This window comes from Opisthocomus hoazin, chromosome 7, assembly GCF_030867145.1.
Source record: "Opisthocomus hoazin isolate bOpiHoa1 chromosome 7, bOpiHoa1.hap1, whole genome shotgun sequence".
Lineage (NCBI taxonomy): Eukaryota > Metazoa > Chordata > Aves > Opisthocomiformes > Opisthocomidae > Opisthocomus > Opisthocomus hoazin.
This window is the reverse complement of record NC_134420.1, coordinates 29,738,991-29,757,247: the sequence shown is the minus strand read 5'-3', so window position 1 is coordinate 29,757,247 and position 18,257 is coordinate 29,738,991. Positions and strand designations below refer to the sequence as shown.

The 18,257-nt window shown below is 44.8% G+C and overlaps 1 protein-coding gene across 4 annotated transcripts in view; it reads right to left on the bottom strand.

Moving 5' to 3' along the window:
- Positions 1-18,257, bottom strand: part of LRP4 (LDL receptor related protein 4) — an 87,694-nt gene that overhangs the window by 26,262 nt on the left and 43,175 nt on the right. For all 4 annotated transcript variants that reach the window (XM_075425071.1, XM_075425072.1, XM_075425074.1 and 1 more), the window contains exons 3-9: positions 8,803-8,919; positions 6,639-6,752; positions 6,085-6,201; positions 3,358-3,486; positions 2,908-3,027; positions 2,653-2,778; positions 207-332 (exon numbers count right to left, since the gene is read on the bottom strand). In XM_075425071.1, the coding sequence (XP_075281186.1) occupies positions 207-332; positions 2,653-2,778; positions 2,908-3,027; positions 3,358-3,486; positions 6,085-6,201; positions 6,639-6,752; positions 8,803-8,919 (849 nt within the window). The remainder of the gene's footprint in view (positions 1-206; positions 333-2,652; positions 2,779-2,907; positions 3,028-3,357; positions 3,487-6,084; positions 6,202-6,638; positions 6,753-8,802; positions 8,920-18,257) is intronic.

The following is an 18,257-nucleotide window of genomic DNA, read 5'->3' as shown; positions in this document are numbered from 1 at the left end:
CTGAGATCATAATCTTCTTCCCATTATTTCTTGTCTGCAGTATGTAATTGGCAAAACCACCAAGGTCTTTTTCTTCAGTCTTCAACTCTCTCCCATTACCACAGCCCAGGCTTTCTTCCTTACACATATCCTTCATCAACACCAGATAGACTCCCACACATCACAGTGCCTCCATTTATGTTTAAGACTGAACTTGGAAGACTTACGGCAGTTTTGATGCGGGCTCTCATCACTGCCATCTCCACAATCATTTGCTCCATTACACAGCTTCCTCTGGCCAATACAACGCCCATTTCCACATAGGAACTGGTCTGGGGCACACTGAGGGGTCCCTGCAATAGAAAAAGCAGAAAATAAGCACGCCACAGCTTACTGATGGAACAATAGTCATGGTGAAGAAAAGGATACAGAACATTTTCTAAGATTTATTACAAACTTTACATATGAGTGCAAATCCATGACTTCCTCTTTCACTGAATTTAGCTCATCTTGCACTCCTTATTGCTTCACATATCTTTATGCTGATTTGGAGGCTTGCAAACTCTCCTCTAGACTGAGGTCAATGTTGCTTTATTGGGAAGTTCAGCTATTTAATTTCTCTCAGAATGACTGGAAGGTCCTGGCTTTGCTCTCTTTGGTTCCAGATTCCACAACCCTACTCAGCATGTGCAAGAGAGGAGTCAGTTCCTCACTTTAATCATCTGATATGTCACCCCAGCATGGCTGTGGATCTTAAACCTGCCTAGGAATGAGCGTCTTGTCCAGCCTAACTGCATTGTGACAGACTTGGAATGAGATTTACATGCGTCCTTGAAATCTGAGCTCAGGCTACAGGATTTCACATGGGCTACGCACTCCAACTTCTGTTGTTGGCAGGGAGACTCTACAGAATTCTTGCAAGTGAAGTAATACTGTTTGTAGGGACTTTGCCAATCTGATTGTTTCTTCAGCAATAACTGCACTGTCCTGGTCTCATTTCTTCTACCTCTTAAACTGACTTGGTCAGTGGTTTCCAAATCATCACCTTCTGATAATCCTAGGAAGACAACAGGACGATACAGTTATCAGCAAAGAAACAATTAGATTGGCAGACTGCCTGTAAGCAGTACGGAAAAGGGTAGTTGTGAGAGTAACAACAAGTACAAATAAGAACTAACAGACACACTAACTGGGAACAAAAAAACCAAATCACACACAGATTCATTTTTCAGAGCACAGGAATGCTTTATATGAAGGATTCTGAAATGTGGACTGCATTTGTCATATCGAACAAAGATCCTTACATCAGCTCATCTCCTAGCATTCTAGGAATCTTCTCACAATGGCCAATAAAAATATAATTCTGCTCTAAATCCAACAGGCGACACAGGATTTTAACTCTTGCTACAGACATTGAGACAGCACGCTATTTCTCTTAGATAAGACAGTACACATTCTCCTTGGAAGCCCTGAGTTAATTTTTACCTGCTGACTGTTACCAGAGACGTCATGCAGAACTGCACAACTAACCTTACAATAACAATAGCTCTACTCAACCACTTTGGGTTTGGTTTGAGGTGGAGCGGTTGAATTTCAGTGGCTCTGGAAGTTTAACTTGGCTTCTCGGTGGCAACTGTTTTTTCAATATCTCTAAACACCTTTGTTATCAGGATGAGGAAATAGGGTTACCTGCTTGTCTTTAAGTACAATTGTTTTTGCAGGATCACTACCATCTCCTGCACACCGGTGCTCATGACAGCTGACCAGTCTAGAGCAGCTGCTCTCAAACGGCTACAAAGTGTGCCTCTCCAGGTCCTCAGAGCTTAGCTGTCCTTGTAGAACACCCACTCTCCCCTTCTCAGCAGGCCCAAAGAAAGGGTATAGTTTCATAAATACCTTGTGTCACCCCTAAATCCATCATTTAAAATACACTGATTCAGAAAGGTCAGTATGCACAGCAGGGCTTTACTCACTGGGATGAATTAATGGACCAGTATATACTATTTCTCAACAAGGCGTACAGACATCTCAAAGAATTTAAGGAAAATAGAAGACTCTAGACATTCCTTGAATCCTACCATAACACTAGGGTCTGTTGAAACCTTCCTCTTCTCCATAACCACTATTGTATAAAAGAATGGCTATATACGAAATGATTACTAGAAAGAGAGACTCCTCAGCAAGTATCTAAGGGGGAAGTTGACACCCTTGCCTCTAAAATAAAGGCTTTATCCTTCACTTCCACAAAACGCCCTTTTTGATTTCACTGTCTGCTAGAATTTCTTGGTAATTTCACAAAGCAACATGAAAGCTACCCAGAACTATCTAGAAGGCATGAGTTAGACATAGTCCATCTGACAAAGGTAGCAACTTTGCACAGTACTACTGTTTCCAAGTCTGAATAGAATCATCTTAGAGCTCTGCAGTAGAATTCATAGTGTAGGGACAGGATAGGAAGATACAGGGATCTGATATTTGATTAGAAAACACCATCACTTAAGTTAGTTTAAGCACACAGACCTGCACCTGTTTGCAGGTAGCCTATAGATCGCATTCTTTGGGAAGGACAGAAACGCTACACTGAACTCAGTGAAGTAATCCAAGAGAGACTTCACTGCCTACCACCTCCAGGATGGAAACACTAGCTACCAGCAGCAAGGCAGCAGGCCAAACCTGTGTTCTCACAGTTCTCCTCATCACTGTTGTCAGAGCAGTCATCTTCCCCATCACAACGCCAGGACAGTCGAACACAGCGCCCTGATCTACAGCGGAACTGGTCAGCTGTGCACATAGATGCAGCTGAGGGACCAAAAAATGAGGATTAGATGAGCAAGAAGGATCAAAATAGACCCACTCCAAAGCTAACAGTCCCAAATACTGTTCTGCATCCGCGGAAACTGAACGCTTCCACCAGTTCCCAGCACTCACTGCAGTTCCTCTCATCTGACTGGTCATCACAGTCGAAGTCTCCATCACACCTCCAGCCAGCGTTAATGCACAAGCCACTGTTGCACATGAACTCTCCAGAGCGACAAGGCTGGTGAGATGCTGCAGAGATGGTGAAGAATATAAAGAGCAAACTCAGACCAACATAACATCCCCAAAGACCCTCAGCACCACCCTTACACTCCACTACTGCAGAACTTGGTCCTCAATACACTCCTCCTGGAAACTGCTTTAATTCCTGTATGCAGAAGTGTACTGACTACACAGTTCCCATCACTATTCTCACTTTCCTGAGGTTAAAAAAAAAGTGCCAGTTTATGTGTGAACAATCAGATTGCTGTCTACACTGCAAACCCTTTCCAGACAATGCAAAATCCTTTTAGGTTTACCACTCAGATGCTTGGACGAGTATATAACCCTACACTAACTTACAGCAGTCTGATTCATCAGACCAGTCTCCACAGTCATCATCACCATCACAGTGGTAGATGTCCAAGATGCAGCGTCCATACGCACACTGGAACTCCTCCAAGCTGCAGGTGGTTGCTGGAACATCTGATGCTAACAAGGGAATCAAAGAAAAAAATGCCTGAGGTGACAGGGCACGATACAGTTTAGATGCAACCTTCACAGTCCAATAACAGATTAGCGAGTATTAAATGGAAAGGTGTTGGAAATTACTAGCAATTGCTGCACAACTCTGTATGACTTGTATTACTGAGAGGAACTTGAATGCTGTTTGTGCTTCACTGAGGGGAAGGTTAAACCTTTATACAAAGACACCCATGCAGACAATCCACTAAACACCGTAAAAAAAAGTATTAAAAAAAATGACATAGGATGTTAGTCTATAAACACTAACTTTCCAAGAGTCTTTAAGTTCTAGAGAAGGAAACAGCTATGAAGAAGGAAGGTTGATGGGAAAGCAACAAAAAGGATACAAGAGCATCACCTTCCGTCTTATGCTTGAGACACTATGTCTTAGTGCCCTCCATAAAGTGTTTAAATTGTTTATTTAACCTTAAAAAGGTAGATACAAAAACACATGGAAAACTAAAAATACCCTTTGGGGTAGCTCTATAGTAAGGATTGAGGCATGTCAGAATGCAACGTTAAAGTATGGAATGATTCCATTAAAATTTTAACAAAAATAAGCATTTGAAGACCAACAGAAGCAAGCAGGTAACAAGGTGCCCAGGTCTGCACCTGACCTTTGAGGATTTCCCCCCTGCCCTTCCTCTCAAGCAGTCGCCAAAACAAACTGCCTTATCAGTAAGGAGCACTGCCAGACAGATGACCCTGAGCAAAGCCCAACAAACGTACAGTCAAGGGTTTTGCCCGCTGTTCTCTGTTCAACGGTACACTATATGAGAAGGGACAAAAAATATTTTGAGTCCCACACAACACAATCTGACTTCTCATACTGTCCAGACAATGAACTGCATGTTTCAGGCATATGAGCCTTCCAATTGAGGAGCTCTGAAAATAAATCTATTAAACAAAAGGGAAAAAAAACACTGACAGTCTGGGAAGTGAACTACACCTGCCTCTCAAACCTGAAGTAGTGGGCACAGCCTTCAGGCATGCAGTAAGAGCTTTAGTTCAGTGAGTATCCAGTGGCTGGATACTAAAATGTGTTAACATATGCCTCACCAAAGCAGCCCAAAAGGAGAGTTTGGGTCTCCTTTAGAAGAAAATTAAGTCAGCGACTTAAATTCTCATGTAGTGTGATTCAGTTATAACACATACACCCCTAAAAGAAACACACAAAAGAAAACATGCACAAAAACAAACAATGTAGTCCCATCTTGTCCTAGATGAATGACAAGCAGGACTGGAGACAAGCAAAAGATGACAACCACATGGAGGAAGATAAGAGAAAAGGAGGCAGCCAAACTGAGCTTCTTAGGGAGTTACTTAAAATGCCTTACAGAGACAACTGCCAGCAAGGACTGGAGAAGCATTCCAGCTTAGGAAAGCAGGGGCACTGGTTCTGGGTGCCCCTCCACTCCCATAAGAGGCTAAGTTGAAACATTTCCCCTTACTTCCTCAGGGCCTATTCATGGCCTGCAGGGAAGTAACAGGCAAGGGAGCAAGAAAGGGATAGGGGGAAAGAAGAGACAGAGAGACAGAGAGACAGAGAGACAGAGAGACAGAGAGACAGAGAGACAGAGAGACAGAGAGACAGAGAGACAGAGAGACAGAGAGAGAGACAGAGAGACAGAGAGAGAGACAGAGAGACAGAGAGACAGAGAGAGGCTGGCTTCCTCTTAGAGCCCTTTCCTGGCTTAGAAATGTTTGCAGCCCCTGGCTCCCTGCCAACTCTCATTATGTGGAGAGATAAAAGACAACTCCTCCATGCATCCACTCCCTCTGCCCTTCAGGAGCTGGCGGCCCCGATCCCCCTCCCGGAACCTTTTGAAGTTTCCTGCTATCTAGAACAAATTCTGCAAAATGCCATTGAGAGCAGGGTGGGGGAAGGGACCACTGCAACTTCCACAGACGCCGACAGTGCTCGCAGACACAGTGAGGAGAGGCAGTGGGGGTTTGGAAGGCACATAACAGACTGCTGTCCCACTTGCTACAAGCCTGTGAAGGTGGAGGAGAAAACAACTGTTGTGGGGTCTCATGGCCCCCCCTCCTCATCAGTCATTTTTCAGACAACGTCCTGCATACAGCATCCGAGTGAAGAGAGGCTGGTCAGGCAGGCAGCCCCTGCAGTGTGCCAGCTGGAGATGTGCAGTCCCTGAGGATGCTGTCAGTGGGCAGAGACCCCCCTGAAATTTCATGCAGGAATCAGAGAAGAGAAAAAAGAACGGAATAGTTTTCTCCCCTCCATCCCTGGCCTCCATCTCCTATAGTTTTCTATAGAGCTGTATTCAGTAAAGCCTAAACCTCCTGCTCCGACTCAAGGTCACACAGCCATGGGAAGGAACACAGAAGCAGCCAGGCACACACGGAGTACGCCTGTGAGGTAAAGCAGCAGATATATCACTTCTCTTATGCCCTCTGGAGTAGGCAACAGCAGGCAGCAGAGCTGCTAGTACAGGCAGGACTAACTTGATTTTGATCTCTGCTGCGGAAAATGTGCCAAACCCCAAGACAGAAGCAGGTCCAAAGGGCTATTTCCTGTGGTTACAAAGCAAGGAGAGCACTTACGGCAATTCTCTTCATCCGAGCCATCCTTGCAGTCTGTGTCACCATCACAGAACCAGTGCTCAGCTATGCAGCTACCATCACTGCAACGAAACTCCTTCTCCGAGCACTTCCTCATATCTGCAGAGACAGTAACGCAAACAAAGCCCTGGCTTTTCTCAGGAAGCAACTGCACCATGCTCCTGAAGCTCCTAGGGCACCCGCAAACAAGACTGATCATTAAACCATACATACCCACGTCATGCAGTGCCTGAGCAAATCCATCACTGTTCATTTAACTGACACAGAGTGCTGGATTCAAAAGGAATCCACAGGACTTCACAACAGCATGTCAAGGAATAAGAGGTCTCAAGTGATTTTTGCCTGGCAGGTAAGCCACACAGCCTGAGATCCCAAGCAGCCAGCCCTGGGAATGGAATATCCCACAAGCCCAGCCCAGACAAGCCAGCTGTGAGCCTTTGCCATGCTCAGGGGATCCTAGAACTGCACAGGCTGGAGTCTGTGCAAGCTCTTTTAAAGCACTGGCAGGGCAGTATTTGCAGGGTCAAATTACTCACCACACTGCTCATCGCTGTTGTCGCCACAGTCATTGTCACCATCACAGTGCCACAGGCTGCGGATGCAGTATCCATTCTGACATGAGAATTCATCCTCCTCACACTCCCGTGGAGCTGCAGGGACACAATGGAGATAAAGTGAAGGCAAGGCAAGAAGATTTACCTTGCACAGCACCAAATCTGTAACATGTTACAAACTAAGGAACAACGTCCTTCAAGGACACCACGATGTTGGAGAGCTGATTTCCCTTCCCCTAACAATACCAGGAGGGCCACTGTGAGATTTCTTGAGTGTCTGTCTTCCACTCCATCTGCAAGTCAACGGTACAGCAGGCTCTAAAACTTGAGAACATGGGTTGCAGGAAGTACCTGGAACAGAGAGATGGAGCCACCCACCTTGTGCTTGTATTCTAAGACAGCCCCAAGCCAGGCTCAAAAGATCCCTGCACAGAAAAAAGGCAATCCAGGCCTCTTTTTAAAGGAATGAACAGGCCCTATCATTACCTAACAAATAATTACTGGCAGAATTACACGTCCACCTTCTTTTCACAAGGCCAAAGCTATCTTCAAAGGAAAGGAAATGTTGGTTGAAAAGGGAGAGAGAGAATTTAAACTTCCTCTTCTGAACACCTCAGTATTTGCAACCTTGTTCCATGCTCTTTGTGAGTCTTCTAAGGAAGCTTGTCTGCAGACCAGTGAGGAAAGGAAAGGGACTGCAAAATTAGCACCTGAGGACCTCAATCCAACAGAAATCCTCCTATGGTTACATCCTAGTCTCCTCTAACCCCCACCAGTCTCTTATTCACAGAACCTTGCCTTCCCCCTTTCACTAGTGTCCAAATCTTTTGATCACACCATTCTCTACTGTTGTCTTACATACGACAGCATTCCAACTTTCTCTGAAAAACAGAACACCAGACAGACCCAGACCTATATACCTTTTCTTCCATGAAAATATTTTAATAGACCAGAAAACTGAGCTTAGTCCTGCGATGCAGAGCATCACAAAGGATGTCAAACCCCTCAACCTTTCTTCCCAGCCCTTTGCCCAAAAGGGTAGGCAAAGATCAGGGGTATACTGATCAAAAAGTGAATTCATTTCCATGCAAGTATTGGACACAGAATACTTTACAGCTAAGAGCTTTATTTTTGCATTTCTTGAGATGTGGTTCCTCCATCAGAGCCACTGTGGAGCACCATGCACACAATTTTTGTAGAATTCAAGGGCTGCAGAGTGATACTTACTAAGCAGCTGTGACCATCTCAACCAGACAGCAAAACAGTTCTGCTCCTACCTGCAGCCTGATACCAGCTTTAGCAACCAATGCAGTTTCAGAGAAGCTGCAGCTCCAGTGCTACACATCGCGCTGGTTCTCTGGCATGTGCTGTCAAGTATGGATCTGACAATTTGTCGTGGAGAGGGAAAATTGTATCCTTGAACACCTTTTGCTAATGGAAGCCAAACACAAAGAACGCCTGTCCCACCACAAAGGGGAAAGGAGGGGGCTGAACTCCAATGATACAGGCAAAATTCCCTCCATTTTAATAATCCGCAGAAGCACAACAGCAGTGCTCACAGCTAGCGGCCTGCCATGGCAGCTCTTCTGAAGATGGCACCTCACACAGCAGCAGACAGTCAGCTTTCAGGATAACCAGTCTCTGTGCGTGCAGCATCCCTACAGCACCTCCCTCTCCTCAGGGAGCCCTCTTGGAAGGCAGAGGATGCTGGGGACAGCCCGGCACCGCAGAGAAGTCAGACAGTGGAACCTGAGGCCACAGGAAGTCAGCCAGACAGGCAGTTCAGCAGGATTTGGCAGGGGTTAGGTGTTTCCACAAACAGAGGAGGACACGAAGAGCTCAGCTCAGGGAACTGCTTCATGGGACATTAACTAGCAAGGCTGCAGGGCATAAACGGTTCTCCAGCTGGATGGAGAAGCATCCCCTCCCCCAGGACACACAGCTGAACAGTAAGCCAGGTGCCAAGGCAGCAGGGCTTACGGACATCAGGTATACACCTCTGTCAAAGGCAAGATACAGCTTATTACAAGCCAAAGGTCTGTTCAGTGCATAAACTCTTAACATTCCTGTAACAAAAAGGGTCAACTTGCCCGGCCACGGCAGGCAGGCACTGCATCCACCCTCTCCCCTCCGAGAGGTGACTTACGGCAGTCCTGTTCATCCGAATCATCCTCACAGTCATTGTCTCCATCGCAGACCCACGACCGGCGGATACACTTCCCGTTGTCACAGTGGAAGTCCAAGGGGGAGCAAGTGGGTAGCACTGCAACAGCAAAGAAACACCTCGTGGAGCTGCAGCTAGCTTCCTTCCTGAAAGCGAAGTTGCTTCCCTCCTGAGGGAGGAGGGCTATACCTCTTAGAAACAAAAGACATAAAATTTCAAGTCACGAGGAAGAACTGCCCCCTCTGATGGGGGGCCAGGGTACGTCCATAGCTTGGCAGTCTCTCCTCCCCAGAGAAGCACTGACCTTTCCACAATAAAGTAGCTGCCACAATTCCCCCACTGAGTTCCTTTTTCCTCTTTCATTCCTGAGACTGCTGTCCTCCTATAACCGCACTTGTTTTACAACAAGCAAAATTACATTATCAACACCTTTCCTGCATGCTTCCCAGTGCAGTCCATCCTGTTTCTATTACACAGCAAGTTCTTTAGAGTGAGAACTATTAGAAGCAATGTTTTTGGGAAGAGGATTTTGCAAGGTACATGCTACAGTGTGTGTTACAACATGGGGACTCTGCCAGCATTTTTGTCTAACAAACCTGCAAGGAGAAGCTTAGAGGCAGGAATCCACTGCTGGGGATAATTTGCTGTACCTCAGCTGTGGGCAACAGAGTCCAAACGCTGCTAAAGGTCTCCATAAGGAATGGAGTAAGCGGGTAGCTGCGGGATGATGCTTGCTTACACAGCAGTCTGCTGGCAATGGAGTGGAACCACAAATCCACTGTATCTGAAGAGGCCTGGAGCCACAAAGCTGGAATTCAAGGGGGAGTCTCAGCCATGTCCTTCCCCCCACAGATGAGAGGAACACTCAACCCCGGGAGGCTCATGCTTTTAAGTGCTGCCAGCTGTGGTAAGGAAGGGGCTGCACAAGACTGTTCCCGACAGGTGTGTGCTCCAAAGAACAACATTCACTCAGCGATGCGAAGGAGCGAGGGCTGGTGAGGCTAGTGCCTGAAATCCTTTCATCCCAGCCCAGCTTGCCGACAGCATCTCCCATCTGTTACCAGGCGGGCCAGCCTTCTTCTGCTATGCTGCTACTTTTTCCCTTGCTAACGCTATCCTGGAGGTGGGAACGTGAGGGGAGGGAGATGGACAAAAGAAGAAGGTGAAGACAGCAGCCACACACACACAAGGTGGAGGATTTAACAAGGAGAACAAATAGTCACATTTTCAGCTTTTCCAGCTTCCTCAACCCTTCATATCCCCTTGGCTCAGGACTGCTGCCAATGTCCTGTGAAAGCAGCATGGATTACACTATACAGAATCATTCACTGCTCTCTGTAGCAAGTCCTTCAACACTTCTCATCAAGAGCCTGTCCTAAAAGCCTCTCACCCTAAGAATACACAAATGCAGTTAAATTCAGACTTGCCCTAACATGTCTTTTCCTAACCACAAACTCAGATCATCTTCTCAGCCGTTCCTTCAGTATGGGAGGCGTAGGCATCTCTGTATCTGAGAGGACATCACTGCAGACATCACTACTCTCAATGCTAAACCCTGCACTAGATGACAAAACACAGAATCTAACACTGGCCCTTGGGAAAAGGTTCTTCCCATCATGTCCAGGATGCCCCACGCAGATACATGTCCAGGTCAGATCCAGGTACTTCTAGGCCCCAGAGAGGTACGAAGGAGAGGGAAGCATGCAAATCTGTATTTTCACCCCACAGGCTTGACAGCACCCTGGTCTTCTAATGGCCAACCCATTTCCTTACATTGCGCTTTCAATGAGCGGCTGCATCAAAATAGAGAGGAAGTTTCCCCTTCTTCCCCAGAGCAGGCAGAAGGGGAAAACACTCTAGTTCCCAAACTCCGCTTCCAAACAAAACCAAGACAGATTTTTGGATTAAAAATGTTGACCCCACAGATCAGTCCTCTCTCCTCCAAGCACAACTTCCGTAAGTTGCACGCTGAGCAAACCTTCCCCGGCCTCAGCTGCAGTTTCAGGACTAAGATCATCCCCCCAGCATATGCTTTGCTGTCCGCTCTCCCCAGTCCCAGCGCGACTAATCACCAAAGGACTGCACAGGAGCCACCTGGAAGGGAATTTGCATGCTGACTCTCCAGGGGAGAATTCTTCAGGCTCCCAGAGGGGTATGCCGTTAGTGCTGGTTCAGAGCCCATACCATTATCCCACTGAACTGCTCTATCGCTTCATGAGGTAATGATACAAAATGAAAATCCACCCCTACAGGGAGCAGTTCAGCCGATTTCATACTCCCTCTAAATATAAAAATTGAGCTTCAAGCACAAGGGAGGGGGAGCAGGGGGAAGAGGGCGAAACACAAACTGCCACATACAAAGGAAGACCTAATTCCCACCCCAGCAGACAGCAAGCATATGCCAGCCCAGACAACACCAGGGGGGAGATAAATCCCCTTCTACAGGAGCTGTCCTTTAAAAGAGAAAGAAAAAACACAAACCCACTTAAGACAAAAAACACTAATGAATGAAGGCTGATGTCTCACAGAGCAGAGGAACTGCCAATGGGATCGGGGCAGGGACCTACGTAAACTCGTAACCTGAATCTAATAATGGTCAGAAACAGATGCTTCGAGGGAAAATGCAAGAGAATCTGGGAGCAGTTTTCACACAGGGGCAGTCTCTTCCTAACCCCCTCTTCCCAGCTCTGCCTTCCCAATCCACGATCCCTTCTCCCCATTAAAAAGCAATCTGCCTACACAGAAAAATTCCTGTGTTTCCTTCTATTCGTTCTGAACACACCAGGCTTCAGTTCCACTGTATAGCCCTTTGCTCTAGGGTTGTTACTACTCAGCCCTTCTGTTGGTCATTTATTACTTCATATTTTGATGAGTTTTATTCCTATGGAGTTAAAGCTGAGGGCATATCACTAGCCCAGAGTTAATGTTTAGTATTGTTGTAAATATATCCAAAGTGTTTGGAAATTTGAAGTTAAGAGGAAATTCAAAAGTTAAGAGGTCACACTTAGGACCTTCAAACAGCCTCCACTATATTTTGTCCTGACATCATGGAGCAGCTATACAATTTGGGAAGTGTATTGCTTTAACTCATACAACTCCTTTTAAAAGCCACACTTCCACGGTCAGAAGAGTACATGGCAATACAAATGAAGCAGTAGGAGCTCCTTTCACTGCCAGAGATGGAGCAAGACCTCTCTGGACAAGCTGGACTTGCATCTAGAAGACTGGAAACAGAAGTCCTATGTTCTTTTCCCAGATTTGTATTGATGCTTGCATGACTGCGGGACAGTTCTGTCTCTTTAGCCCTACTTCCCCAACCTGTAAAATGAAGGATATTTACTGCTTCCTAAGAAAGCTGCAAGTCCTTCATAGGCACTGCTTCCACTGATGAGAAAATAATGGCAGATTGCACTAACATGCTTTCATCACTACTCATAGCAGGATTAGATAATACAACAGTAAACACAGTTAAGCCTCACCCCCACACACTTTCCTGTTCAATTCCAGCTTGATCTCCCCATATCTGTGCATAGAAACAGTATTTTCCTAAAAGAGATGAGCAAGTCCTACAATGGAGCTGAAGACAGCAAATGCCCAGACAGACACTAACCCAACTCCCCAGGCAGAGCAGAAAGGCAGGATGGGGAACAAGCCCAAGGAAGGGGAGCCAGTGGGAAGAACCAGCTTGGGCAGCAACAGCCGAAGTGAGCACATCTGTCAACTGACAGCAAGTAACACAAAAAGGTCTTTGAACTTCCAAACATTTCCCTGAGCTCATCCCTCTGCATGGTCACACTGGACATCATCCAAGGTTTTAGCAAAGCTAAATCTATCGTAAGCCTGCTATTCCTCCCCCTCTCCCAACTCCTATTACACAGGGTGCATTTTTATGGTCGAGCAGAAGGGGAAGGGGGAGGGTGGGGGAAAAGGGAAGTTTACAAGGTGAAACGTAGGCTGAATCACGTCCCACTTTCCTTTGAACACTTTATCCCTGTTGCCTGTGGTGAGCAGGTTGCTTTGTACCCAAGGACAGCAAGCAACTGGTGTTCAGACCTCCGGAGCGCAGCAATTCGAAAAATACTGGTTGTTTAACTAGACAAAGTCTCAGTCATGTGAAGAATGAGAAGGTGATTTAAAAAATAAATACAAACAAAAAAACCTCATGCTACCTATGTTAGAGACAATTGCAGTCTGACCCCAGCTATGTCCACACTCCTGCATGCGTGTGAGCACATATATACACAGAAACACAGATCTGTTTGCTGAGATCTGTAGCACAGCGGGTAGTAAGCCCAGAAACAAGAATAAAGGATGTTAGTCTACTCTCAGGAAGAACTAGGAGACACTGCATTTTACTAACTACAGTTTGGGAAATCTAGTTCCAGCATAACATAAAATGTTTCCAATCGCGCTGCTGAACTGTATTTAAGGATGTTACTGGTCAAAAGAAAAAAAAAAATTAACAGAGTATCAGCACCCAATCTTTCACAGCCCTTTGATCACAAGCGCTCTGCCTGAGGGGGCACTGGATTAATTCTGATGCCTTTTAAAGGAAACACACATACTCCAAGACCAGTAAAATGATGAAGTATGGTTGCAGAGATGGAACTGGTGTCTTTTCAAGAGAAGCTTGAACTTGTCAAGAGTTCCTAATTAGTAAAATTTGAAGTTCAGAAGCGACACTTCACCAGAGCCCTTGCATCTGAGCTCAAGACTGGTGATTAAGTCAAGGGCAGAGGGAAACTGATTCTTTTAAAGTTTCCATTAATTTTAGTAAAAGACCTGTGAGATTTTTATCCTCACATCATCTAAAAAAATTTTGTTGTGAGACTGATAATTAGGCTATGCTGATAGCCTTGCTTCTGGAGTGGAAGAAACCCTCTCCTGGGCTTGAATGAGCTGTAGCTCAACAGGAATTCCCTGCATTTATTTCCCAGTGAGATGGGAACAACAGATCACTTTCAGTAAGCTTTAAGGTGCAAGGAGCAAATTCTTCTTCAGTCCCTTTAAATGAAAAGTATTGTACAACAGTGCATGGAGCTAAGCAAGCAAGTCTGCGTCCCAAGGTGCTACACATTTACAAGCTGATCAGGTATGATACAGATCCAAAATTCAGAGTAAGAAGGATCTGCTGGGGTTACAAGGGGATTTGGTGTATCTTAGGAGAAACAGAACTATTTATCAGTCTTCAGGCCAAGTTTACTCAGTTGTCCTTTCACCCTTGCCACAGGAAGTAAGACTCATTCACACCATGCTGAACTTCAAAGCACACGCAGGAGGGCAGAATGAAAACCATTCCTCCGCTTGCATACGGCTTTCGTTAGGGACAGGCCAAAGTAGTGTCTGTTGGCACAAGACAGGAAGGCAGCCGAGCTACTCTGTGCATGTGCAGCAAGGGCTTCCAAGCCAGACACTCTCAGCAAGCCAGAGAGCTGACACCAGAGAAAGTCTATGAAGCTGGCACGACAGCTGGGAGGTTGCTTATTGCTGTTATTACTACAACACTCCAGCTTGTAAATAGGATCCAGAGCAGGAAGCAAACATGTCAGGGAATAATTGTCTCCCATTACAGCAGGGCTTCAGATTTGCAAGAAAAAGAGTTCCTGACACAGCCAGGTAAACAGAGGCAGGGCTCTCCCAAAAACGATGGGAAAATACCTATGAGAGGCAGACATTCCAAGGACACCAATACAAGTGGAAAATGTCTGAGGTGTGCAGAAGGGGTAAAAGTTCAGGAAGAACTTTGTGCAACTGACTCAAAAAGTGGGATATTGTTTCATAGTTTGTAACAGAGCACTAAAAAAAAAAAAACAAAAAACACCACACCAAATCCCAAGCCCAAAACACACCACATTAAACCAAAAATCTCTATCAAAAGGAAGAAATATTCCCTGTGTCTGCTCCTGTTTTTCATAGCTGCAACTCCTCTCAAGTATCTTGACGTTTTCTTTAAAAAAAAAAACCCACAGTGTGTTTTAAATTATCTGTCATTCTTTAATTGACATGATAGGTTGCCAGTTCAAGGCTATAAAATTGCATTAAGACAGAGTTCAGTAAAGTCCAATCAACTGCTCAAGCATATGCAGTGCTACAGAGACACAAATGCAAGACTTGCTTAGGTAATTTTCTCCTTTCCCCTCACCCCGCGTTTCGCTGTCTTACTTTATTAGGAGTCCAGCAGTCCAATGTCTTCCTATTCTCCTCTACCTTTCCCAAGAAAATAGACAGAACTCTCTCAGGAACTCATTCTTGTCGTTGTATTGGCTTACAGTATATATATGACTCAACTGAAGGAAAAGTACACCTTAAAACAAGCATGGTTGCAGTTTCATTTCTCTGGAAAGTTAGGACATTCACAGGAGAAAAAAGAAAATCCTGTAACTCTGTAAAACTACGTTGCAGCAGACCAGTGAAAATGTGGGATTCCTTACAATCGCTTCTGTTCACTCTTCTGATCAGAGGCATCTACTTGATCATATTATAATTCCTGTCTTTAAAACTCAGCTCTGTAGTTCCGTACATTGCTGAAAAAGAATCCCGACAGCTTTAGCATCTCAGAAGAGCCCACGTAAGTGGTTGCACAGACTCAGGTTCATGAGTCGGAACAAATGACTGGGCTCACCCCAGCACGAAGACTAGCCCCATGGTTTTTGAGGAATCTCGCTAATTTTTTAACTAGGACTTTAATATATCTGGGGCCTCATCAGGACAACCCAAACTTACAGCTCAGTATTTGTATTAAAAAGAAATCTGCCACTTTCAGATCTGGTATAAGCCAATAAACAAATCAAGTTCAAAACCGAGTTGTTGTCCAAAATTGCACTCCAACCAGTATACCGTACGCATGTCACAGACAGATGGCCATGGAAGGAAAGAAAATCTGTGAACTGACTGTTCTCTTGTACTATGTGCAAGGATCAGTGCTGATTTGTGAGAAGCTTAAATTGATTTAAAGTTCGAGCTGCTGTTCTAAGGGGCTCATATCCCACCCCTGCTCTTGCACTCCTGCTGCCTTCTTTATGCTTGGCACAGTCAGAAAACAGATCAAATGAGTACACTATCACAAGACTCCTGTATGCCAAGCAAGAGAGGGATTTAGCAAGCAATCTGCTCTAGCAAAAAGTTTCAGTGCCATACTAGCTAAGCAAGATAGAAAATAGCACAGACAACTACCACGAACCTACACTGCAGAGTTGATCTAGTTCTTACAAGCTAACAATAATATCACATACCTGGACTCATAACGAGTAGCTACTCAGAGCAAGATTCAGCAGGCTTCATGGAGTAAGTGTTCCTAGGGCCCCTCCACTGCAACCTGACGTGTGTGCTGAAGTCATGCACTTAACATTTCTTAGGAATACTTATCCCCATTGCTTAACTTCTATTTTTGTTTTCTTCTTTCCATTAAATTGCAGTCAGAGTACTTCTGGCTGTCAGATAAAAAAGTTCTCCTCTTTGTATTTATTCTACTACAACACAATATTTAAAAAGGCAGCTCATATTCTAGTCCTTTTACTTGAGTCACTTTCCTACACTGTATAAATGCAGCTCTTTATCTCTTCTCCCACCTTGTCAAATCTACTGTCCTTCTCTGCATACGCCAGCTTACCTCTCTCACTAAATTGCAGAGACCTACAGCACAAGCCATATTCCAAATGAGACATTTAAACATTCTCATTTTACATATTCTGTTTTCTAAACAGCTCCCTTTGCTTCAGTCTTTTTCCTCCCTTTGCCTTGTTAGAAACTGTAAATTAAAGAAGGCAGAAGTCAAACCCAGTTCCTACATTCTCTGCCTCACTTGGCTGTCTGCCTATACTTTATGTACTTCCCAATATCCAGTGCCCAAGAGTATCAGCAGATTGATCACAGTTCACTACTACTCCCCAGTTTGCACAGCTTCCATTCAGATCCATACAGGCTGGATTTCCTTAATATATTAGGAATATGCCATAACCGCAGCTTTACTGTGCGAGACCAATAGGTTCCTCTTGCCCAGGACTCAGAGAGAGACATGATGCAACAACAGCAGATGCCAAAAGAAGAGTGTAAGAATATTGCATGCAAGTAAATGTTCTTCCTCAGAAGGCAAAACTGCCTCTATTTGTGATACATACTTCCCAAACCTTCCAAAGACTTCCAAAGGTGGCATATTCACCTTTAACAGCTCTCAATGGATTTTACATCCATAAACTTGTCAGATTGCTTCTGAGAATGTTTGAAACTTCAGAATCAATGTTTTGTAGTAAGGAGATCCACAGCTTAAGTATACATTGTATGAACAAGCAAATCTTGTTAGCTTTGAACCATCTCCTGCTAGGTCCTATGCAGGGTCTTATCCTTCCTGCCCCCAAATTCTACCACGCCTGCTTAGCTTCAAAAACCTTTGGTACTGGATTTTGTTGAAGTACAAAGTAGACCTTATCAACAAGTATCTCTTGTCTAAATTGTTACTGATTCTTTCTCAGTGTTTTAGATTTGCGAAGCATGACTTCCCTGTACAAACACAGCCCACTGCCACCCCCAAACCAAAACAGCACACCACCACCACCCCAAACAAAAACCCCAATCCCTCCTTGCAAAAACCCACCAAAAGAAAAAAAAAAAAAAAATCTTCCTCTGTGCTAAGGAAGAAGCCAGCAAAACCAGTTTAGTTACTGGATATGCCTGACCTCCCCAAGCCCCTTATCCGCGCTCAACTTCTGTTTCAGCCTGTGCTGTTGACTACAGCCTCCTCTCTCATGCTCTTTTGAGATTTCAGTACTATTTCTTCAGTTCCCAGATCTTCATCTCCTCTTTTTTGAGCATGGCAAGTTATAAAATTTCCACTGTTCTTCACTGGATGCAAACATGCAGTTTTCCTCCTACTTTCTTTCATTTCTCCAGTTAAGGTCGCTTCCTTGCCCAATAACCCTTTCACTCATCACCCTTAAACTAATCACTGATCACATCAGTTTTCATGTAATCTATTTTTCAAAACCTCATTTCTCACCCATGGTCTTCCACATCGCTTGCTATTTGTCAAATTGTAAGAAACAAGTAGTAAGGAGGAAACAAATTTTCACAAAGCTGGGTTGAAATCTCCCACGCTTCAGGAAGAAGATATTATCCAAAACAATATTTCAAAGATGAAGAAAGCTCCTTTCCTTACAGCAGTCAACAGTGGAAACCAGGGAAGGCTAGAGAAACATCCAACAGAGGAAGATAAATTCCTCAATCACTTTCATTGACAGGAGCCTTAAACCTTCAGCTCTAGGGAAACTTTCAGGAAAGGAGTTCCGTGAAACTGCACCTTTTTTTCCACCCTTCAATTCTACCAGAGTTTGTGGAATCCAAAGAGATGAGGTAAGAAAGCAACTTAATTGTGGCTCCAGGGAAAGAGGTTTTCTCTATTCATCCATACAGTGTTAAACCCACTGAGAGTGACACTTCTTATC